This window comes from Gigantopelta aegis, chromosome 14 (genome assembly GCF_016097555.1).
Source record: "Gigantopelta aegis isolate Gae_Host chromosome 14, Gae_host_genome, whole genome shotgun sequence".
NCBI lineage: Eukaryota > Metazoa > Mollusca > Gastropoda > Neomphalida > Peltospiridae > Gigantopelta > Gigantopelta aegis.
This window is the reverse complement of record NC_054712.1, coordinates 50,722,253-50,748,709: the sequence shown is the minus strand read 5'-3', so window position 1 is coordinate 50,748,709 and position 26,457 is coordinate 50,722,253. Positions and strand designations below refer to the sequence as shown.

At 40.7% G+C, this 26,457-nt stretch overlaps 1 protein-coding gene across 1 annotated transcript in view; it reads left to right on the top strand.

Moving 5' to 3' along the window:
* The first annotated feature begins 2,706 nt into the window (after positions 1-2,706).
* Positions 2,707-26,457, top strand: part of LOC121389326 — a 23,804-nt gene continuing 53 nt past the window's right edge. Inside the window, 13 exon segments of the mRNA XM_041520922.1 lie at positions 2,707-2,905; positions 5,440-5,661; positions 6,497-6,695; positions 7,015-7,144; positions 8,022-8,034; positions 8,037-8,135; positions 10,907-10,969; positions 10,972-11,067; positions 13,283-13,348; positions 19,117-19,352; positions 22,236-22,456; positions 23,538-23,635; positions 26,380-26,457. The exon segment at positions 26,380-26,457 is cut by the window's right edge and continues 53 nt beyond it. Of these exon segments, the coding sequence (XP_041376856.1) occupies positions 2,707-2,905; positions 5,440-5,661; positions 6,497-6,695; positions 7,015-7,144; positions 8,022-8,034; positions 8,037-8,135; positions 10,907-10,969; positions 10,972-11,067; positions 13,283-13,348; positions 19,117-19,352; positions 22,236-22,456; positions 23,538-23,635; positions 26,380-26,457 (1,720 nt within the window).

The window sequence follows — 26,457 nt, the reverse complement described above, 5'->3', positions numbered from 1 at the left end:
TCTCTGCCAAGGACACGGGTACATGAGACTTAAGATTACTGTCTCTGCCAAGGACACGGATACATGAGACTTAAGACTACTGTCTCTGCCAAGGACACTGGTACATGAGACTTAAGACTCCTGTCTCTGTCCAGGGCACGGGTACATGAGACTTAAGACTACTGTCTCTGTCCAGGACACGGGTACATGAGACTTAAGACTACTGTCTCTGCCAAGGACACTGGTACATGAGACTTAAGACTACTGTCTCTGTCCAGGACACGGGTACATGAGACTTAAGACTACTGCCTCTGTCCAGGACACGGGTACATGAGACTTAAGATTACTGTCTCTGCCAAGGACACGGGTATATGAGACTTAAGACTACTGCCTCTGCCACGGACACAGGTACACGAGACTTAAGACTACTGCCTCTGCCAAGGACACAGGTACACGAGACTTCAGACTACTGTCTCTGCCAAGGACTCTGGGAGGGATCTACATAGCTCAGGCGCATGGGTCGTAGGGTCGAACCTTCTCGGTGGACCCATTTACTCATTGGATTTTTTCCAGTCCCAACTCGTGCCCCACGACTGGTATATCAAAAACCGTGGTATATTCTGTCATATATGAGAAAGTGCATACAAAATACCCATTGCTGTTAATAGAAAATTATAGCGGGTTTAACCAACGACGTATCCCTCCCCTCAATTTGCCGATTCCGAGTAGTGCTTAAAGGAACGAAAAATGCAAATTAAGAAATGTTATTCATCTACTAAAGGTGATCCGCGTTTGCTATGATATTATATTTGTCGAGATGTCTGGCGAAAGCTAGACGCCGTCGAGAATCCATCGAGTCATCAACATATCAGTGAAGGTTCACAAAGAAAACTCACAGGTATGAATATTTTACACTTTTTGTATTATTCATTAATGTTTTATATTTCCAATGGATTTCATTTTTTTTTTTTTAACGACACCACTAGAGGAAGGAAGGAAGGAAAGGGTTTATTTAACGAAGCACTCAACACATTTTATTTACGGTTATATGGCGTCGGACATATGGTTAAGGACCACACAGATATTGAGGGAGGAAACCAGCTGTCGCCACTTCATGGGTTATTCTTTTCGATTAGCAGCAAGGGATCTTTTATATGCACTATCCATAAACAGGATAGCACATACCACGGCCTTTGATGTTCCAGTCGTGGTGCACTGGCTGGAGCGAGAAATAGCCCAGTGGGCCCACTGACGGGGGTCGATCCCAAACCGATCGCGCATCAAGCGAGTTCTTTACCACTGGGCTACGTCTCGCCCCACACCAGTAGAGCACATCGATTTATTAATCATTGGCTATTGGATGTCAAACATTTGGTAAGTTTGACATATATAATCTAAGAGAGGAAATCCGTTACATTTTTCCATTAGTAGTAAGGGATCTTTTATATGCACCATCCCTCAAACAGGAGAGCTCATACCACGGTTTTGGGTATACAAGTGGTGGTGCACTGGCGGAAACGAGAAATAGCCAAATGGGGTCCACCGACACCACTAGGCTACGTCTCTCCCACTTGGACTTAAGAAATAACACTCCGGGAATTCGTTCCCTTTTTTTATCAATTTTTGTAAGTGTGAGTACAGGAAGGCTTAGTAAGATGTTTCTATATGTGATAAAAGTCAACCACTTTGTACCTGCCCTTGCATTGGAGATGAAACAGAGATAAGTTGGTTAACGACACCACTAGATCGCATAAATTAATTAATCATCGGCCATCAGAGGAAACTTGCTACATTTTTTCTTTAGCAGCAAGGGATCTTTTATATGAACTTTCCCACAGGTCAGGTCAGGTCAGGTCAGGTCATAGGATTTCACGTGCACATTCAGAACACGCTGTTGTAGCACACGCCTGTCATAGGCGCAGGTGTAGGCTCCCGCCGGTTCCTCCGCCAGAACAGGAAACAGACACCAAAGCAACCATGGCCTTTTATGTACCAGTCGCGTGGCACTGGTTGGGACGGGGAAAAGTCCAGTTAGGGAATAGGTCCACGGCAGTTAAATTACGCGTCATTTAGTAATCTGTTTTAGAGACCGGACTCGGGATAGGCGTGTTCGAAACCCTACTGGTATATGAGCACGTTAAAATAGGAAAGAAGGAAATGTTTTATTTAACGACGCACTCAACGCATTTTATGTACGGTTATATGGTATGGCTCCTTAACCGGGTCATCACCGTGGAGCAACCAGTCACAAGTCTCAAAAGAGATCTTCAACAAATGTTCGAGACGATATTTATCTGTATCCGGACATCTCTTACACGCATGTGTTTTTCGGTGTGTGTGTGGGGGGGGGGGGGGGGGTGTAATACTTAAAAAAAAAAAAAAACCCACCCAACAGTGTCGTCTCAACAAGTGAACCACGATTGGTGTATCAAAGCTCGTGGTGTTGTCCTCTCAGAATAAAAGTACATATAAAAGATTACTTGCTGCTAATGTGTTGGGTTTCCTCTGACGAATATACGTCAAATGACTGCCATACATCAGCCGATGAATAATTGATCAATGTGATCAAGTGGTCTCGTTAAACAAAATGAACTTTAACTTCAAGTTACAGACAATATTATTCTATTATTATGTAATATCCTACAGGAATCTGCACCTTTCATATTACTTTTTTTTTTTTAAATCGTTCTTTCTTTCAGACATAATCGTTATTAATAATTTGCAGCAATGGAATTTCTCGTGACGTCACTTCCGTATGTAGTTCTACTGTCGACTACAACATGGATATTCCGTGTTTCCCTTACCAATCCTTCAACTCTCTACATTCCATATGCATACGACGGAAGCGAACCTCTGTACCAGTTTGACAAAAACGTCATTGAGCAGATCGCCTACGATCCAAGTGACAAACTTGTATACTCTTTTGGTATGTGGTGAAAAGTAGAAAAATCTCATTGAGGTTTAAGCTTTTTTTTGTTTCATCAGCTCGATACGAACCGCCGTAGTTGTAAATCTTCCACTATGATATATGTATATGTATATGTATATGTATATGTATATGTATATTTGAATACAGTTGTAAATGTTACCGATGCACGCTAAAAATATATAAAGTACATTGAATATAGTTGCAAATCTTCCACTATGATAATATATAAATGTACATATACTGAACAAAATAAGAAACTTCCGCTAACTTTGCTTGAACATAACTTGATGAAAACAAACCGGGGGAATAATTGTTATATATGCGTTTAAAGAGTGTTCCATGATGCATCGTTTGGTGCAAAAATCATGGCCATAGGTTGACAGAAACTGGGAGAAAATTTGACCAAGTGTGGTAGGGGTTAAAAAAAAAAAAAAATTAATAACGGGTATGACCACCTCTTGAATTGACCACTGCAGTGCATCGCAAGCGCATAGAATTGACTAAAGTGTTGATTTCTGCCTGTGGAATATTGTTACATTCCTGAATGAGCTCTTGACGAAGTTCGTTGACGTTAGCGGGTGGGTTGAGACGACGCCTCAGTCGTCTGTCCAGACTATCCCAGACATGCTCGATGGGGTTGAGATCAGGACTTTTAGCGGGCCAGTCATCAATGAAATCAATGTGATTTGTCCTAAGAAAATTTACAGTGTCTCTAGCTGTATGAGAGGTGGCATTATCATGCTGAAAAATCGAGATGTTGGCGTTGTTATGGAACAGAGGAATGACGTGATGAGCGAGAATGTCATCGCGGTAACGTTGAGCATTTAAATTGCCATCAATGACGACTAGTGGTGAACGATAACCATGGGCAATGGCTGCCCAGACCATGACACAACCCCCAACCCCGAAACGATCTCGTTCAAGAACACAGCAGTCAGCATAGCGTTCATTTCTCCTACGGTAGACGCGCAACCTGCCATCACCACGTTGTAAAGAAAATCTGGATTCATCCGAAAAAAGAACGGTATTCCAGCGTTGCCGTATCCAACGAGTGTGTACACGTGCCTAATTAAGACGATTTAGACGATGACGTTGCGTTAAAACGCATCCGACGTAAGGACGTCGTGCATGTAAACCGTTCTCCTACAGACGATTACGAACAGTTTGCCCACTGATTTGGTTATTATGAAGCCCAGGTGTGTTAGCAGCAGTAGCAGTGGCAGTTTGGAATCGATTGCGCAGATGCGTGTTCATGATAGAGCGGTCTTGACCACGCGTTGTAACACGCGGGCGTCCACGACGTGGCAAGTCGTTGGTGCTTTCTGTCGTTCGAAATCTTACGCGAAGATTTCGTATCGCTCGACTAGAACTCCCAACATGTCTTGCAACGTCTTCTGTCGACATGCCAGCATCAAGCATGCCAATCGCCCGTTCGCGTAAATTATTGGGTATTCTTGGCATACTAAAAATGCTACAATGTAAAAAACGTAAATGTTCTTACAAATTTTGAAGCGTTTTCGTTCACTTGACAACAATGTCAGTAAGACAAATAAAACAAATTGACCGAATACTACACGGGACATGTCGAACCATGCATGCACGTACAAATTGAATTTCACGTTGTCGACGATTAACAGTGCAAAAATAATCGATAAAATTCATGAATCTTGATAATACAGCTCACGGCTAATACTACCTATATAATTTCATTACACAATGAATTCTTTAACACAACAAATACTATATGTACAAATCGGAAGTTTCTTTTTTTGTTCAGTATATATAACCGTTTGAGGGGAGCTCTCTTTGTCGCTTCTTATCACTTTCCCGAGACAAGGAGAGTATGTTTAGCTCCCCTTTACCATATTCATTTATATCGTATCAATTTCAGTGTCTGCGCTTAACTTTTTTTTGAGCTGGCATCCGGACAAGTGGTGACAGCACTTTCACTTGCCCGGGTGTATTTTCACTTGCCCAAATAATACTTTTATTTATTTATTTATTAATTATTGATTTAAAAATATTTTAAAAATCGGTCGCCAGGCGGGCAACCTTACTGTGGGTTTTCAGTCGCCCGTCGTCGTTTTTAGTAGCCAGGGGCGATCGGGCGACCATTAAGTTCGAACCCTGACAATATCTTAACTGGCTCCCCATAATCACGATTTCTTCTACGACGAGGTCTGTCGTTCTGATCTATATTACTGTTTTAAAAGTAAATTGTGTTTGTTTTCTTTAATGACACCACTAGAGCACATTGATTTATTAAAAATCGGCTATCGGATGTCAAACATTTGGTAATTTTGCATATAGTCTTAGAGAGGAAACCCGCTACATTTTTTCACTAGTAGCAAGGGATATTTTATATGCACCATCCCACAGTCAGATTAACACATACCACGGCATTTGATATGCCAGTCGTGGTGCACTGACTAGAGCGAGAAATAGCCCAATGGGCCCACCAATGAGGATCGATCCTAAACCGACAGCGCATTAAGCGAGCGCTCTACAGCTGTTTTAATTTCTACTTTAAGGTGGATCCTCGGTGAACGTTATTGACATATGGGAGCCGGAGAATATGATCATTCTTCATCACTTCACGCTGGACAATGTGGATCTGACAGACGTAGAGACGTGTGGACGACATGTCCTCATTTCTTACCAAAATCTCACTGACAGGGAGTCTGGGCACGTGCTTGTGTATGAAAAATATAATAAAGCAGAAAACAAAATGAATTTAATACACGACATTACAGGTATGTCGGTGGGGTTTGTCTGTGTGTTCGTGTTACGGATGTTTAAATGCATGCGTATGTATGTGTGTGTAATGTTTGATTGAAAACCTATTTTATTGTACAAAGGGCAAAAGAATCGGGCACAAGTTTGACAACTTACGAGGCCCTCTTCTATATACATACAATATACAATGCGACTATATAACATAACTGTATATTTGACAACTTACGAGGCCCTCTTCTATATACATACAATATACAATGCGACTATATAACATAACTGTATATTTAGAATACATTTAAACAGTCAAAGATAACCAGAGGAAGGAAATATGGTAAAAACAAAAGAATATGAGAAAAAAAGAAAGGAAAGAAATATTGATGCTAGAGATTACACAAATAATACTTCACATGCAGTCAAACTCGTTATCACACTTACAAATACTCCACATCGTAATTTAAATTATACGTTATTAATCAAAACAATGAGTTTGTTTGATAAATACATGTATTTGAACACAAGTAAATATTTCTTTATTAGCATCGTTTAATGTGTTTTGACCATATATCAGTAATTATAAATGTATTGGTTGCGAGTGCTGTAACGAATTTTATAGAACCTGTCTCTGCTGTTTATATATTTTTACATTAAAAGAAAAAATGGACATTGTTTTCTAACAATTGTGTGTGTGTGTGTGTGTCTCTCTCTCTCTCTCTCTCTCTCTCTCTCTCTCTCTCTCTCTCTCTCTCCTCTCTCTCTCTCTCTCTCTGTGTGTGTGTGTGTGTGTGTGTGCGTGCGTGCGTGTGTGTGTGTGTGTGTGTGTTGTAATCATTACATTTTTTCTGTTGCTTCCAGTGGGTTCCTTGCCGGACATGCTCCTCGCCACACATGACTGCCGCCGTATTGTAGTTGCCTTAGAAGGAGAAGCCTATGTATCCGGAGGAGCCGTGATCGACCCTCCTGGAGGAGTCGGTATAATCTCCTTCCCAGGTGGATTTGGGAAAGGCGAATACTTCCACTACACTGAACTGGATTTCTCAATGTTCAATAACAGGTGTGAAGTTGTAATTCAGTTTATCGCGAAATTATATACCTGCCATGTGGCTAAAAATAGAATCTCGTATAATAATTATGTCTGCATATAAATGAATGAATGGACAAAATTTAAGTAAATTAATTTGCAACCGACCAGCCCACTGGTAAAATGGAGGGCCATGTTAGATGTTAACCACGTGACTTGCCTTAACCAGTGAAATTTACCTTCATAACTTGAATATTTCTTGACCAATAAAATTTGCTCTGACAACGAGAACTGCAATAAAGGAAACTCTTCGTGTATAATATGAAGTCCAACAATTATGTTACCTCTTCAGAGTGGCCGACCTGGAGAAAACGGGAGTACGGTTTGTCTATCGAGAAAATAACAACTTGTTTTCCAACGACGTCGAACCAGAATACGTGACCATCAACAAGGACAGCACGACGGCGTATATAACACTTCAGGTATTCTTCACAGCTTCTGGTACTTTTTATACTCTTCAAAAAAGTAGGGGAACTCTAATAAGAATTTACAATTGCCATAAAATTGTAAGGTATATTAGCTGTGGGGAATGGTTATATGATAATAGTGAATTAATTGGGCAAAAATTACAACCGGTAGTTCAGTATTATAGTAGGTTTTATGACCACCATAGATGTTGAAGGACGATTGGGGTCAGAAGTGAAATTTTAAAGTTGATGTTTTTTATCAGTAAATCGCTAATTCAAACAATAAAAATGACTAAAAACAAAACAATAACAACAGTATGATCAACAGAATGAAAACGATTGACAGAAATAATGTTCCACTGTTATTAATCGACCTTCCTGGAAATGGTTAAAATCGAGAGTGACACTCCACGCACGTGTACGGGGCAACTGCGTGATGCATGTGTAAACTACGGAATGTGTTTCGGTGTGTTGATAAACAGACCTGAACGTTCTTTACAAGGATGTCTGTGGTCTAATAGTTGATATTAATATTTCAGGTTCCCACACAATAATCCATCCCACACATAATCTTTCCATAATTAACTCTAGAATAATCATTTTTAAAAGTTTGTTTCTTAAAGTCTGTTTTGTTAACCACACCACAAGAGCACCTTGATTTATTAATCATCGGCTATCGGGTGTAAAACACTTGGTAATCCCACCGACATGATAGCACATCATACCACGGCCTTTGATATACCAGTCGTGGTGCACTGTTTCACCGACAGGAATAGATCCTAGACCGACCGCGCATCAAGTGAGCGCTTTACCACTGAGCTAATTGTAAAAAGTTTTGCAATGAAGAACAAGAGTCGTTTCCCGAATATCGAATGTGTGTTTTATTATATAGGAAAATAACGCCATTGCGTGGTGGATTTGACACAGATGAAAATAACGGCTATTCATGGATTGGGATTCAAAAACTGGAGAGGTTCATGCCTGGATCCTAGCGACAAAGATGGCGGTAAGATATATTTCGCCATTAGGATGGAAGAATTAATATAATTTGCTGTGATGTTGTTATTGTATACATGCATTGATATATTGTATACTTATACTATTTATTCTTTAATAGTCTCTTGTAAACCTTGTTCTATCTTTTCATGTAAAACATTGATGTTTCCCCATATGCCGCTGCCTAAGTACAAACATGCACTAATTAAAATGTATATTACTATGAAGCAAGCACTAACACTCATATGTATATCTTTATTGATCACATTCAAGGAGAACCTGGTTAATTGTATATAGAGAGGAACTTTACGAAATAAATGGGGCACCCGGCATGTTCGGGATTTGCTTGAAATTAAAAAAAAAAAAAAAAAAAAAAAAATAACAGCCTGGGTGTAATAAAGTTCTGTTCTGTTCTGTCTATTTATTCATTTCAACTTATTTTCGTGCTTATATATCCAATTTATGTCCTTGGCACACACCTCAGCTACATGGGCTGTATGTCCAGGACAGTGGGTTAGTTGTTAATTGGTTAGTGGTTAGTGAGAGAGAAGAGGGTGTAGTGGCCTTACACCTACCCATTGAGCCCTTACGAACTCGCTATGGGTTGGAGCCGGTATGGGGCTGCGAACCCTGTACCTATCAGCCTGTAATCTGATGGCTTAACCACTGCGCCACCGAGGCCGGTATCTGTCTATTGTGTCGTTAGCGCTTTATATTAGGTGATGTTGTTTGTCGGGTCATTGCAATTACTGTTGTTTGGTTTTTACCTCGAACTATGCATAGAGATTCAAACAGCCACACTGGTCTCCAGACTAAGCTGTATAACAAAAGGGCCACTACAATTTTCCAATAGTAAATGTTCCCTGTATTTCGGGCAGTGTACCTTCTGCTCCAGCTTTTGGTGTCTACATATCACATCTTCTAAGAAACCTTAGGGCTTGCTCATTGTCAATCTAATTAAAATTAACTCCACTATTACATGTGGATCTAACAGCAACCCGTTGGAGATCATGTCCAGTTGACCTTTCATTCGACCAATCAAAACCTTACTTGCAAAATCATGCCAGTGATTTAAAAAGAATTTGAAAACATTCGGGATTATGCCGAGGGTATACAAAATGATTCGGGTGAATTACGAAGTATGCCGGAAACTAATTTCAATATAAAATTTTATATAAAATTCGTTTTAAGACGGAAAAAAACCCGTGATGGTATAGCCATAAAATCTGTTTATACTAGTATACAATCCAGAGTTTATTACTGCACTTTTCCCCCTGTTTTTTTTAATGTTGAAATAGACCAACAAGTTCGCCTATTACATAAATAGTCTCGCCCGATATTTTTAGAATTTGTATGCTCCCGAATAACGCTATAAACGGCGAAGTGTAATTGGTCGATATTTGAATTGTTATTTATAGATGAAATGTCACCTGGACATGGGAGTCCACGCAATGCTGTTAGATCTACCAGGGTAGACCCAGTAGAGCTAATTTTAATCAGATTGGCTCATTGTATGCAGATTTCCACACAACGCCATAGCATTCTGGTACAGAAATTGTTCCACTAGGGTTAAGATGTTCAGTGACTCCTGGGTGAATTCAAAACGTTTTGTGGTAGACAGCTGGTGGCTATATCTACTAAATACGATGCATCACTGACCACAATGAAAGCTAACGCTCTTTGGAGACACACTTGCACATTTATTTACTTTTCATCGTTTTAGATGTAGTGGCAGTACTCATGGCGGTGCCACCAGTGGGGCAGGATATGCTCACCTTTCGCGAAAACCTGATGTCATCTCTGTTATGACAGTAATTCATGAGTGCATGTCATCACAGCTGTACTTAATCTAATGAGCTCTGTCCGGTGCTAGTTTTGATTTAGTAAACTAGTCTGTGAGTGGCAGTCCTCTTTGTGGCGGTGCAAGAGAGATTCAATATCCATAGACGATGCACTATATAGAGATTCGTGGAATCATCCACTATTTTGCCAAATACTCAGCATTGTGCTGAGATACGGCCATGATTATGTATTACGATTTTGACTTTCAGACTGTTTGTCGATTTCTAAAATGACAATACTACATAAGTCTATAAACGAAAGCCTGGGATTAATAAAGTATGTATGCCAATTCAGCGATTATTGGAAATCACGATTCTTGAGTTGTACCGTACATCTCTATTTACTCTTCATTCAGTTATTATTTGTGGAGGGGATACCCTCAGTGATAGATAGCCCCTCCCTCCTCTGTCTCTCTCTCTCTCTCTCTCTCTCTCTCTCTCTCTCTCTCTCTCTCTCTCTCTCTCTCTCTCTCTCTCTCTCTCTCTCTCTCTCTGCCTCTCTCTCTGCCTCTGTCTATTGCTCTCTTTCTCTCGCCCCTCTCCCCCCCCCCCCCGCTCGTCTCTCTCTCTCTCTCTCTCTCTCTCTCTCTCTCTCTCTCTCTCTCTCTCTCTCTCTCTCTCTCTCTCTCTCTCTCTCTCTCTCTCTCTGGGAGGGGGAGGCTTGTTGGTGCCTTTTTTATATTGTTGTTCTCGATCTTGTCCAAATGTCAAAATAACAGTACTTTAAGACACGGAATAACCGTAGTTTATAATGTGATAAGTTGTCATTAAACAATCATTTCCTCTACTAACCTTTCAGTCATTTTTCCATAATTGTGATACTCACATGAATATAAAAAAAGTCCAAACACAATTAGTGTTTGGACACTGCTTCATTTGACTGCATTAAAAAAGAAGAACGCATACAAAATTGATTACCACTTACGTTCACGTTTAATAGGAATCAAGTTGGCTCCCTGGCCCATATTTGGGATGTATTTACCAGACGCCATTAACCTGTCACGTGGAAAGGCGTGGACTATCTTGTGACAGCCAATGAGGGTGATTCTAAGGACTATGACGATGTCTGGACAGAAGAGAGAAGAGGTCACGATTTCACAGGTTAATAAAGTAAACTTTGTTTTGTTTAACGATACCATCAGAGCACATCAATTAATTAATCATCGGCTGTTGGTTGCAGGGGTGTAGCGTGATCTGGACCTGGGGGGTCCGAATATGAACCAAGTGGACCCTTTTTCTGTTTTGTTTTTGCACCATCAGAAATTCCATATGTATAAACCTGTATGTTTAGTCGTCCCCCCCCCCCCCCCCCAGCCTACGCCCCTAGGATGTCAAATATTTGGCAATTCTGACACGTAATCATCAGAGGAAACCCGCTACATTGTTCCTTATGGAGCAAGGGATCTTTTATATGCACTTCCCCACAGACAGGATAGCACATATCACGACCTTTGACCAGTTGTGTTGCACTGTTTGTAACGGGAAAAATAATCAATTGAATGGATCCACTGAGATGGTTCGATCCTGCGACGCAAGCATCCCAAGTAAGCACTCAACCGACTGAGCTAAACCACGACCGACAACAGGTTAGAGAAGGAGATCAGAATTTACTTTAGTTTACGTCCACAAGTTCTCATATTTAACACAAGCGGAAGAACGCCATTGTCATTTTAAAGATACTTGCAATCCAAACAAAAATAACAACTGAGGATAATCTTCATTTTAGTTTACTCACCAGTAAATCGCCAAAACAATATAAAACTTTAACAGTGTATACTAGAAGTGTGTAACATACATTAGAATACTCTATACCGTATATCTGCACAAGAGTGATTCCAAGACACATTATGTATTCGTTTTTACTTATTTTCGTGTTTATGTCCAATTCGTGTCCAGGATCGATCCCCGTCGTCGGACCCATTGGGCTATTTCTCGTTCCAGCCAGTCCTCCACAACTGTTGTAACAAAGGCCGTGGTATGCACTATCATGTCTGTGGGATGGTGCATATATATATATATATATATATATATATATATATATATATATATATATATATATATATATATATCCCTTGCTGCTAATCGAAAAGACTAGCCCATGAAGTGACGAATGTGGGTTTCCTTTGTCAATATCTGTGTGGTCCTTAAACCATATGTCTGACGCCACATAACCGTAAATAAAATGTGTTGAGTGCGTCGTTAAATAAAACATTGCCTTCACTACCGGGTGCTTTCCCTACAGAGGACCGATCATGACCACGATATATGGTACCAGTTCCGTCTGTATGAGGACTGCCACCTTGTAACGTCGAACACATTTTTAAGGCTTTAGTACACACAAATGTGCATATATAATATTTCAAGCAAGGACTTGAAAGTAATTTTAAAAGTTTTGTTTAATGACACCACTAGAGCACATTGATTGATTAATCATCGGTTGTTGGATGTCAAGCATGTCGTAATTATGACTCGTTGTCATCAGAGGAAACCCGCTACATTTTGTTTTTCTATTAGCAGCAAGTGATCTTTTATATGCACTTTCACACAGAAAGGAAAGCACATACCACTGCCTTTAGCCAGTTGTGGTGCATGGTTTGGAACGTGAAAATACCCAATCACTTGAACTGATCCACCGAGGTGACTCGATCCTGCGATGCAAGCAGCTCAAGCGAGCTCTCAACAGACGGAGCTAAATCCCGCCCCTGACAGTATTTTACACATATATTACTCAAACCTTTTTTTATATATGCAGATTGTAAAATGTATCAGAATACCTGAAACTGCTGAGATGAAACATAGCTAGTGGTTCGTGTATACCAGTTTTTATATTTCATATAAAATGTAAAATTTTACGCTAGTATCAGACTACCAACTGTCACGACGCAATTGGTCAACTCGATGGCTGCGTTGTAATTTCCCAAACTCCCGATTACCGATGGGTGCGCTCTGATTAATAACTAAAAAGTCGTAGGAGTCGTATACGACGAGAATCGAGCTGTAAGATCACTCAGACTGGCATCTTGAAAGTCGTAGAGACGTCATGACAGAAACTTAGCTTTATGTCACAAAGGATTTGGGCAATTCGTCGATTTCTCGACTTCTACGAAAGTCCAGTCGCTAGTCTGAGTACTCATCCAACTCGATTATCGTCGTATACAACTTCTACGACCGATTAGTTGTTAATCTGAGCGCATCCGTCGAGAGACAAATGAGTATAGGAATATTATTTTTACTGCTTCTTCATTGCATGGGTTGTCAATGGAGGACACATTTTTTTTTCCAGACTGAACACCTCTGTATTAATTTCATTTTTCAGATGCAATGCTTTCTCCAGCAGTTGATTGCTGTCTTAGATCAGCCCTGAAGAATGACTCCCAGCTGGGTGAGTTAACACTGTTATAATATATATATACACACTAGCTACCGGACGCGAGTTAACACTGTTATAATATATATACACACTAGCTACCGGGCGCGAGTTAACACTGTTATAATATATATACACACTAGCGCGCGAGTTAACACTGTTATAATATATATACACACTAGCTACCGGGCGCGAGTTAACACTGTTATAATATATATATACACACTAGCTACCGGGCGCGAGTTAACACTGTTATAATATATATACACACTAGCTACCGGGCGCGAGTTAACACTGTTATAATATATATACACACTAGCTACCGGGCGCGAGTTAACACTGTTATAATATATATACACACTAGCTACCGGGCGCGAGTTAACACTGTTATAATATATATACACACTAGCTACCGGGCGCGAGTTAACGCGAGTTAACACTGTTATAATATATATACACACTAGCTACCGGGCGCGAGTTAACACTGTTATAATATATATACACACTAGCTACCGGGCGCGAGTTAACACTGTTATAATATATATACACACTAGCTACCGGGCGCGAGTTAACACTGTTATAATATATATACACACTAGCTACCGGGCGCGAGTTAACACTGTTATAATATATATATACACACTAGCTACCGGACACTGTTATAATATATATACGCTACCGTTAACACTGTTATAATATATATACACACTAGCTACCGGGCGCGAGTTAACACTGTTATAATATATATAGCTATACACACTAGCTACCGGGCGCGAGTTAACACTGTTATAATATACTGTTATAATATATATATACACACTAGCTACCGGGCGCGAGTTAACACTGTTATAATATATATACACACTAGCTACCGGGCGCGAGTTAACACTGTTATAATATATATACACACTAGCTACCGGGCGCGAGTTAACACTGTTATAATATATATACACACTAGCTACCGGGCGCGAGTTAACACTGTTATAATATATATACACACTAGCTACCGGGCGCGAGTTAACACTGTTATAATATATATATACACACTAGCTACCGGGCGCGAGTTAACACTGTTATAATATATATACACACTAGCTACCGGGCGCGAGTTAACACTGTTATAATATATATACACACTAGCTACCGGGCGCGAGTTAACACTGTTATAATATATATACACACTAGCTACCGGGCGCGAGTTAACACTGTTATAATATATATACACACTAGCTACCGGGCGCGAGTTAACACTGTTATAATATATATACACACTAGCTACCGGGCGCGAGTTAACACTGTTATAATATATATACACACTAGCTACCGGGCGCGAGTTAACACTGTTATAATATATATACACACTAGCTACCGGGCGCGAGTTAACGTTAGTTTAACACTGTTATAATATATATACACACTAGCTACCGGGCGCGAGTTAACACTGTTAGCTACCGGGCGCGAGTTAACACTGTTATAATATATATACACACTAGCTACCGGGCGCGAGTTAACACTGTTATAATATATATACACACTAGCTAGGGCGCGAGTTAACACTGTTATAATATATATACACACTAGCTACCGGGCGCGAGTTAACACTGTTATAATATATATACACACTAGCTACCGGGCGCGAGTTAACACTGTTATAATATATATATACACACGCGAGTAGCTAGCTACGGGCGCGAGTTAACACTGTTAATATATATACACACTAGCTACCGGGCGCGAGTTAACACTGTTATAATATATATACACACTAGCTACCGGGCGCGAGTTAACACTGTTATAATATATATACACACTAGCTACCGGGCGCGAGTTAACACTGTTATAATATATATACACACTAGCTACCGGGCGCGAGTTAACACTGTTATAATATATATACACACTAGCTACCGGGCGCGAGTTAACACTGTTATAATATATATACACACTAGCTACCGGGCGCGAGTTAACACTGTTATAATATATATACACACTAGCTACCGGGCGCGAGTTAACACTGTTATAATATATATACACACTAGCTACCGGGCGCGAGTTAACACTGTTATAATATATATACACACTAGCTACCGGGCGCGAGTTAACACTGTTATAATATATATACACACTAGCTACCGGGCGCGAGTTAACACTGTTATAATATATATACACACTAGCTACCGGGCGCGAGTTAACACTGTTATAATATATATACACACTAGCTACCGGGCGCGAGTTAACACTGTTATAATATATATACACACTAGCTACCGGGCGCGAGTTAACACTGTTATAATATATATACACACTAGCTACCGGGCGCGAGTTAACACTGTTAATAATATATATACACACTAGCTACCGGGCGCGAGTTAACACTGTTATAATATATATACACACTAGCTACCGGGCGCGAGTTAACACTGTTATAATATATATACTACACACTAGCTACCGGGCGCGAGTTAACACTGTTATAATATATATACACACTAGCTACCGGGCGCGAGTTAACACTGTTATAATATATATACACACTAGCTACCGGGCGCGAGTTAACACTGTTATAATATATATACACACTAGCTACCGGGCGCGAGTTAACACTGTTATAATATATATACACACTAGCTACCGGGCGCGAGTTAACACTGTTATAATATATATACACACTAGCTACCGGGCGCGAGTTAACACTGTTATAATATATATACACACTAGCTACACACTATAATATATATACACACTAGCTACCGGGCGCGAGTTAACACTGTTATAATATAGTTAACACTAGCTACCGGGCGCGAGTTAACACTGTTATAATATATATATACACACTAGCTACCGGGCGCGAGTTAACACTGTTATAATATATATACACACTAGCTACCGGGCGCGAGTTAACACTGTTATAATATATATATACACTATACCGGGCACACTAGCTACCGGGCGCGAGTTAACACTGTTATAATATATATACACACTAGCTACCGGGCGCGAGTTAACACTGTTATAATATATATATATATACACTAGCTACCGGGCGCGAGTTAACACTGTTATAATATATATATACACACTAGCTACCGGGCGCGAGTTAACACTGTTATAATATATATATACACACTAGCTACCGGGCGCGAGTTAACACTGTTATAATATATATACACACTAGCTACCGGGCGCGAGTTAACACTGTTATAATATATATATATATACACTAGCTACCGGGCGCGAGTTAACACTGTTATAATATATATACACACTAGCTACCGGGCGCGAGTTAACACTGTTATAATATATATACACACTAGCTACCGGGCGCGAGTTAACACTGTTATAATATATATACACACTAGCTACCGGGCGCGAGTTAACACTGTTATAATATACATACACACTAGCTACCGGGCACGAGTTAACACTGTTATAATATATATACACACTAGCTACCGGGCGCGAGTTAACACTGTTATAATATATATATACACTAGCTACCGGGCGCGAGTTAACACTGTTATAATATATATACACACTAGCTACCGGGCGCGAGTTAACACTGTTATAATATATATACACACTAGCTACCGGGCGCGAGTTAACACTGTTATAATATACATACACACTAGCTACCGGGCGCGAGTTAACACTGTTATAATATATATACACACTAGCTATCGGGCGCGAGTTAACATTCCAATAGCCGATGATTAATAAATCAATGTGCTCTATTGGTGTCGTTAAACAAAACAAACTTTAACTTCTTATTTTTTTTAGTCAATAGAGACGAAAGGCGCTTCTATTACTACAAAAAAGGGAGCGTGGAATCAAACGTAACGTTTGTTTTGCTTAACGACACCACTAGAGCTCATTGATTAGTTAATTATCGGTTATTGGATGTCAAACACTTGGTAATTCTGACTTGTAGTCTTCTGAGGAAACCAGTAGCAGCAAGGGATCGTTTATATGCACTTTGCCACAGACAGGATAGTACAAACAACGGCCTTTAATATACCAATCTCGTATACTGGTTGGGATGGCTGGGGGTGGGGGGTGGGGGGCAATCAGAGAATGGGTTCACTGATGAACTACAATCTCTCGTCTTAAGCATATTAGGCGACCAACCTATCGATTGAGCTAGCACATTCCCATAGACATGACAGTACATGCCACGGCCTTTGATTCATCCGTTGCTGGGAACTGGTTGGGAAGGGGGAAAACCGCTGAGTCCATTGGGGCGATCGATTTTGCGATCCATCGCGCCACATCCGATCGTGCTACAACTGAGCAAAGAAAACACAAAGTTTATGTTTGTATGACAGAATAATTCAGATTTGGATCATTGATGATTAGTCATCATCGGCCGCGGTGCTTTATTGGCCGAGCCATCGGAATTAAGGCCGGTAGGTGCTGGGTTCGCATCCCGTTCAACGCTCCCTCCCAGAGCGAGTTTAATCCTTCAATGGAAATGTGTAAAGTCATTGCACCGACTTCTCTTTAACTAACCACTAATACACTGTCCTGGACAGGCATCCTGGATAGCTGCGGTGTGTGTGTGTTTGTGTGTGTGTGTGTGTGTGTGTGTGTGTGTGTGTGTGTGTGTGTGTGTGTGTGTGTGTGTGTATGTGTGTGTGTGTGCAGGACAGCGTGCTTGAACCTAATTGGATAAAAGCACGAAAAATAACTAAATGAAAATGAAATTATTAGTTATCTACACCTCCCATCAATGCTCAACCATTCTCTGTCTGTGTGCAGGTGGCTTTCTGGAAGCGGATCATTTGGCGTGGGAAAACTTGGCATGAGCGTTGCTCGTCGTGTATTTCTGATAATGTCTATATGCATTTTGCAAATGCATTTTTCACTGGTATCGGTAAAAGCTTTTAGGTACCTCACACCTATTGTTTTCACAAAGTCGAAAATGCAAACACTAGCTTATGTAGCAATTAAACCGGAAAAACATTTTTGTTTAACCTTTCTGCCTTAGAGGACAAAACAAATTAACAGGTTCGCCACCTGGAGTTTGAAATCTTTCATTTCATTTCAACTTATTTTCGTGCTTACATCCAATTAAGGTTCACGCACGCTGTCCTGGGCACACACACGTCAGCTATCTGGACTGTCTGTCCAGGACAGTGGGTTAGTTGTTAGTGGTTAGTGAGAGAAAAGGGGGTGTATTAGTCATACACCTACCATTTAAGTCGTTAAAACACGCTCTTGGTGGGAGCCGGTACCGGGCTGCGAACCCTGTACCCACCAACCGTATGTCCGATGGCTTAACCACGACATCACAGAGGCCGGTATGTGAAATATTAACTCTTTACTTCGAGGGTTCCGAAAAGGGAAGCAACTCTCATTACATCTCACCATATAGGAAACATACTACTTGTTATGGCATGCACCTACCCACTACCGAACTTGGTCGGGCTACCAGTGTTCCCTTGCACTGGACTAGCGCGCGCGGTTCATTCTCCCACCCACCCCAAACCCTTTCATGCCCTGGACGGAGGAGTCGGCGTAAGTCGACAACTGCGCCTAAGACAGGAGTGCGCTACAACAGCTTGCTTTGAACGTGCACGTTAAGCCCGATGACCTGACCTGACCTGACCTGTTACGGCCTTCAGTTCTAGAACCTGTTTTTACAACACAATTATGGGAGTTGGACCCTCAAAATCCAATTACCGAAACGTCATATCTGCCCTAATTCCAACAAAATAAAATAAACACAAGGAGTCACTTTTTCTATATTCTTGGTAGAATCACTTTATTATAATATTTACAAACAGGCAGACTGAAATTCACGGATGCTACAGGAACAAACTCAGCTGGGAAGTTTGACGCCCTCTACACATTCGGAGGTCGGAGTTTCTCCATCTTGCGGGCCGACACCATGGAAAGAATTTACGACAGCGGCGACGACATCGAACTGACGATAATGGAACTCAGACCAGAAATATTCAACAGCAAATCTGAGATGTCTAAGACCCCTTTCGAAACCAGGGATTCACGGTCACCGTCAAAGGTGAAGCATTATAGACGGGGTTTTTTCTAACTTGCATCTGTCATCTTAGGAAATGGGGGAGGGACGTAGCCCAGTGTTAAAGTGCTCGCCCCTGGGCTACGTCTCGCCTCTTTGTATATTTCGGATGAGACGTCGTGGGAATATTGGGAACCATGATAGTGCTGGGAGCTATGAGTGTTGGGAAGTCGTGAGACTATGAGAAGCATGGATGATAGTGCTGGGAGCTATGAAAGTGTTGGGAAGTCGTGAGACTATGAGAAGCATGGATGATGGGGCTGGGATCTATGAAAGTGTTGGGAAGTCGTGAGACTATGAGAAGCATGGATTATGGTGCTGGGATCTATGAAAGTGTTGGGAAGTCGTGAGACTATGAGAAGCATGGATGATGGGGCTGGGATCTATGAAAGTGTTGGGAAGTCGTGAGACTATGAGAAGCATGGATGATGGGGCTGGGAGCTATGAAAGTGTTGGGAAGTCGTGAGAATATGAGAAGCATGGATTATGGTGCTGGGAGCTATGAAAGTGTTGGGAAGTCGTGAGAATATGAGAAGCATGGATTATGGTGCTGGGATCTATGAAAGTGTTGGGAAGTCGTGAGACTATGAGAAGCATGGATTATGGTGCTGGGATCTATGAAAGTGTTGGGAAGTCGTGAGACTATGAGAAGCATGGATTATGGTGCTGGGATCTATGAAAGTGTTGGGAAGTCGTGAGACTATGAGAAGCATGGATGATGGGGCTGGGATCTATGAAAGTGTTGGGAAGTCGTGAGAATATGAGAAGCATGGATGATGGGGCTGGGATCTATGAAAGTGTTGGGAAGTTGTGAGAATATGAGAAGCATGGATGATTGGGCTGGGATCTATGAGAGTATTGGGAAGTCGTGAGAATATTGGGAAGCATGGATGTTGGAGCTGGGATCTATGAAAAAGTTGAGAAGTCTTGAGAATATTGGGAAACATAGATGATGGCGCTGGGGGCTATGAGAGTGTTGGGAAGTCGTGAGAATATTGGGAAGCATGGATGATGGTGCTGGGAGCTATGAGAGTGTTGGAAAGTCTTTAGAATATTGGGAAGCTTGTATGGTGGTGCTGGGAGCTATGAGAGTGTTGGAAAGTTTTTAGAATATTGGGCAGCATGGATGATGCTGCTGGGAGATATTGGGAAGCATGGATGATGCTGCTGGGAGATATTGGGAAGCATGGATGATGCTGCTGGGAGATCTTGGGAAGCATGGATGATGGTGCTGGGAGATATTGGGAAGCATGTATGATGGTGCTGGGAGCTATGAGAGTGTTGAAAAGTCGTGAGAATATTGGGAAGCATGGATAATAGCGCTGGGAGTTATGAGAGTGTTGGAAAGCATGCATGATGGTGCTGGGAGCTATGAGAGTGTTGGAAAGTCTTTAGAATATTGGGCAGCATGGATGATGGTGCTGGGAGATATTGGGAAGCATGGATGATGGCGCTGATAGCTATGAGAGTGTTGGAAAGTTGTGACAATATTAGGAAGTACGGATGACGGAGTTTTGTTTGTGTGTGTGGGGGGGGGGGGGGGGGGGGGATTTGGGGGTGTTACACTGTGTTTTAATTGTATATGTGACGGTACATGCTCTTAATTTTGTTTTCGCCTGTGGCGATATTAATTGTTTTAGAGGGCCGTGTGCAGTTCCAATATGCACTTAAGCCCAGTGGGGCACTTTGTTACGTAATACCTCCGCGCGACCGTGGTCGAGCTGTGCCTAATACACACCCAGCCGAGGTGCGGAGGCCATATGGCCAGTAGTTACGTAATACCTCTGCGAGTGCGGTTTTTACGACCGTGTTTTTGGCGACTAGGCGTCAGCAAGTCTGGCCATCTAAGGAAAATTGTCGTCTTGGTCGCTGTGGAAATATCACTTGTAGGTATTCGGTGCCGCGATGTACCCCCAGGCGATACTGGGATTTTATAATAAATAGCTAGGGTTTTAGAGATATCAGGGAGAAACATATTGGAAGGTTTCAAGGGAGCGCGTGCGTTTGGACTTGGTAATTATATATTTTCTGCTGTGTGGTATAACCTTGATGTGATTGATGTGACTTTAAATATTTTAATACTGTATTATACCAATATTATTTAGACGGTGCTGCCGGTAATCTGACGCAGTAAACTGTAGGCTCACTGTTCTAATATATATAAGGCTTATCCAGTCATCCTAGAGGACCCAGGTAATCTGTAGGTTATTGTCTTTATTGTGATAGGTACCAGTATTAATTCTGTGTTACAAGGTTACTGAATGAGTAGTTAAGGGTTAATTAAAAATTAACCAGTTAGGAATAGAGTTGTAATTCCTTTATTAATTAAGTTCCCGTGGAAGCGTTTCTCAATTATCACACGTGTGGGCGTTGTGTCACGGTGAAGTGATTAGCATATTGTGTAAACTAGACACCTAGAGATTAACTAATTAAATGATCAGTTCTGGGTTGTTATTATTGTTGTTATTAATTAACTACTGCGGCAGCACATTTGTCAGCGTAGGTTAATACAGATTCCAAAGTGTATTGTGTTTTGTTGTGTTTTCTAGTGAACTAAACGTGCTATAATAATATATACTTTATATAAGATCGTATCTCTGATCATACCTAGACGAGCCACACGCGGGTATAACTGCCCGTTACAGAGATATCTAATAGATATACAGTTAGGAGAGATATTTGGATAATCGTGTTTCATTCAGTTACGGGTATTGTAGGATCCCCGTGACAGTATACTAATGTTGATCATCAGTTCATTATATTTGTACACGCAATAGCCGATATGGTGTGGTACTGAGGTGTCGTTAAACATTAATTTATTTATGCTGATGTCATAACAACTCAACTATGACATAACAATATTTTTAGGGACCAGAACCTGAATCGGTGACGTATGGAGTGGTAGATGATCATCTACTTCTGTTCATCGGCAGCGAGCGACCTGGATTTATATCAGTCTACTCAGTTGCAGACGACATCACCAAGCCTCGCTTTGAGTTTCTCTATGACGGCATCAGTGACGTTGACATGACGTTTCAACAACTGTACGACCAGAGGAAGTTGAATGCGTTAGATCCTGAAGACATAAGGTAATAACTCTAACAATTAACCGAATTGTCCCGTAGCGAAAAGGTCAAAGCAATCGCACATGAAGCCCAGCTTAGCGTGCATGAACCATGAGCCATGCTTTGGATGTAACTTAGAAATAAATTAAAATGAAGGTCTAATTGTTTATGTTAAAACTGTAATAAAACCCATTTTATGCATTAACATTTGGCGACCCAGTTGATTGAACAAATTAACTGGCTCCCCCAATTTTAGTGCAGTGAAAACAGTGTATACATGTTAACTATATGAACAGTTAAAGTGACAGATCCTAGTTTTTAAACACTAAGATGTATTTTGCACTATTAAAGCCGTGTTTGTGATAATTTAAATTGTAAGTACTCACTGTATGGTTAGCCGGTTACTGCGGGAGTGAACTTTGGACGTTTTTTGGTACGGCGTTTCCCCGAGTTTTGATACACTCTCCAGATGATATCCAGGGAATATTTATCGCATATATAAAGTAATTTTCATATTTCATTATTGAAAACCTCTCAGATATTAAATTTAATTTACACTACATATATCTGAATGTTTGATTTTATGCAAAATAGTGTGTAAGTGTCATTCAATATTGCATGTTAAAATAGATAAAATAGATCAATCAAAGTATTACTACCCTACCCAATTTGTGTGTTGCAGAAATACAAAAATGTATTTATATTATATGCTGGCATTTATTGTTAATACATTGCCTTAAAATGTCATAAAATGCATGTGTGTCTGTTCTTGATTTAGACAGAAATGTTACAGCATTTGGACGATTTACAATTATAGGTTACGGCATTTTACACCAATAGTTACGGCGTTTTGACTTGTCTGAAATTGAAAAAAAAAAACTGTTGTTTGAAACAAAATCGTACGTTATCTTCAATAAGACAAACACATATACGCACGCATTAGGCCCGTAGGAACCAACAGACTCCCACTTGAAGAAAATGCATGTTGTTTTTCTACTCTATATAAAATAAAGATAACAATGTGACTTTTGTTCATGTATATATGTATGTAGTTATGTATGTAAGGTGTATGCATGCACGCTAACCTCTATCTAAATTATTACAGATTTATTGACGGACCATCAAGTCCAACAGGAAAGCCCATTTTGCTGATTACAGGAGCGAAAAGCGGCTCTTTTACCATAGTAAACGTGGATGTGTCTGGTAGGTTCACACATTCAGTCTTTATTGCAGGACTAGGAATCGACAAGCAACCAGAAATATATATATATAGATGTACCTGATATGCACCAATACCATTGTCCAAAGTCGTAGTGTTCTCAAAACAAACCAGATTTTAACGTTTAAAACATTTAGAGCAATTTCACTTATTTATTTTCAAATTATAGTTATAATGACATCTGTTATGTGTATGATACATGATATAACACACACACACACACACACACACACACACACACACACACACACACACACGTGATGAAGATAATAATAATAATAATAATAATAATAATAATAATAATAATAATAAATACGAAACAATATACTCCAATTTTTGGATAGAGTGACTAGCTCTGCTTGTTAGATAGCGATATAGTACTATCATAAAAATTTACTATTTCACACTCAAATGCGGGGTGCCATTCCATTCTTTCTGGTTACATATATTCCCCAGAAATTAATTAAGGACCAGTCCTGAAAATACAAAATAAAATATAAAATTGCATACCCCACCTGCCACCATTTACAAACACAATATTGCATAAAAAGCTAGTATTATAATGTATTACGGCCATACTGCCTATATTCGGTAAACCACAAAATTGCACTATTGTGTTTATGCGTAACATTTATTTCTTACACACATACTCCTAGGTAAAGACCAGGTCGCCAATGTCATACATCCAATGAAAAAACAGCACGATCGAAATCGATTACACTGAGACGTATAGTTAACCTGACAATCATTTGTCTGTGCCGCGTAAGTGCAAGGACTGTAAAAAAAACTTTTAGTCGAAATACCTGTTTTTTGAGGATATGTAAGAAACAGAATTCGTGTTCGTTAAATACCATTTATCTTACAACTCGTTGTTTAAAAACCTATCAAACTCGCTTTCGCATTCAGATTCATTTTAAACAACTCGTGAGACAACTGGTATCTAACGGCCACTCGTGTATTATTCTCTATATGTATTAAAATGATTGCCTTCCATCTAAATAACAGGCTGAAGTTTAATCATGAATCATGTGAAAATGCTTACCCATTTCTATCATTTTATTTCAACTTATTTTCGAGTTTATATTCAATTACGGTTCAAGCATCCTGTCCTGTGAGACCGGCCTCGGTGGCGTCGTGGCAGGCCATCGGTCTACAGGTTGGTAGGTACTGGGTTCGGATCCCAGTCGAGGCATGGGATTTTTAATCCAGATACCGACTCCAAACCCTGAGTGAGTGCTCCGCAAGGCTCAATGGGTAGGTGTAAACCACTTGCACCGACCAGTGATCCATAACTGGTTCAACAAAGGCCATGGTTTGTGCTATCCTGCCTGTGGGAAGAGCAAATAAAAGATCCCTTGCTGCCAATCGGAAGAGTAGCCCATGTAGTGGCGACAGCGGGTTTCCTCTCAAAATCTGTGTGGTCCTGAACCATATATCTGACGCCATATAACCGTAAATAAAATGTGTTGAGTGCGTCGTTAAATAAAACACTTCTTTCTTTCCTGTCCTGTGCACACATCTCAGCTATCTGGGCTGTCTGTCCAGGATAGTGGGTTAGTTGTTAGTGGTTTGTGGTTAGTGATAGAAACGAGTGTGTAATGGTCTTACACCTATCCATTGAGTCGTTAAAACTCGCTCTGGGTTGACATCCAATAGCCGATGATTAATTAATCAATGTGCTCTAGTGGTGTCGTTAAACAAAACAAATTTGTTTTTCTATGTTTTTAAAGACATTTTATAAATTGTCTAAGGGAGACAACTCTACTGAACTATTGTCCAAGAAAGTTCTACGTAGTTATCTTGTTAATACGGAAATGCTTATTCATTCATTCATTCATTCATTCATTCATTCACTCACTCATTCATTCACTCATTCATTTCAACTCGGCGGGAGGGACGTAGATCAGTGGTACAGCGCTCGGCTAATGCGAGATCGATCTAGGATCGATTCCCGTCGGTGGGCCCATTGGCCTATTTCTCGTTCCAGCCAGTGCTCCACAACCGGTGTAACAAAGGTTGTGGTATGTACTATACTGTATGTGGGATGGTGCATATAAACGATCCCTTGCTGCTAATCGAAAAGAGTAGCCCATGAAATGGTGACAGCGGATTTCTTCTCTCAATATATCTGTGGTCCTTAACCATATGTCCGACGCCATATAACCGTAAATAAAATGCGTTGAGTGCCTCGTTAAATAAAACATTTCCTTCATTCATTCATTTCAATTTATTTTCGTGCTTATATCCAGGTAAGGTTCAAGCACGCTGTCCTGGTCACACACGTCAGAATCTTGGCTGTCTATCCAGGACAGAGGGTTAACATTAGTGGTTGGTGAGAGAGACGTCGGTGTAGTGGTCTTGCACCTACCAGCCGAGTGGTTAAAACTCGCTTAGGGCTGGAGCCGGTACCGGGCTGTGAACCCAGTACCTACCAGCCATGTGTTCGGTGGTTTAACCACGACACCGCTGAGGTTTAGCTTATATATAGTATGTGTTTCGTGTTTTTGGTCAGAGGCGGAACAAAGGGTAGGGGATTGGGGCTTGGCCCTCACCCCTAAATTTTGCAACAGTTTTTTCTTTTTCTTTTCTTACGTTGGAGAATCCGAATAATTACTTCTGGACATGTCATTGCCCACCCCCTCCTCCACAAAGTATTTTCTGGATCCGCCACTGCTTGTGTGGGGTTTTTAACTTTTTCTATCAATGCCTTTCCTGTGTTTCTCTCCAGCCAGCGCACCGACTCCAGTCCCCACTCCGAGAACATATTGCTGTTGTGGCCAACACAGGCACGGGTGGGATACCAAGC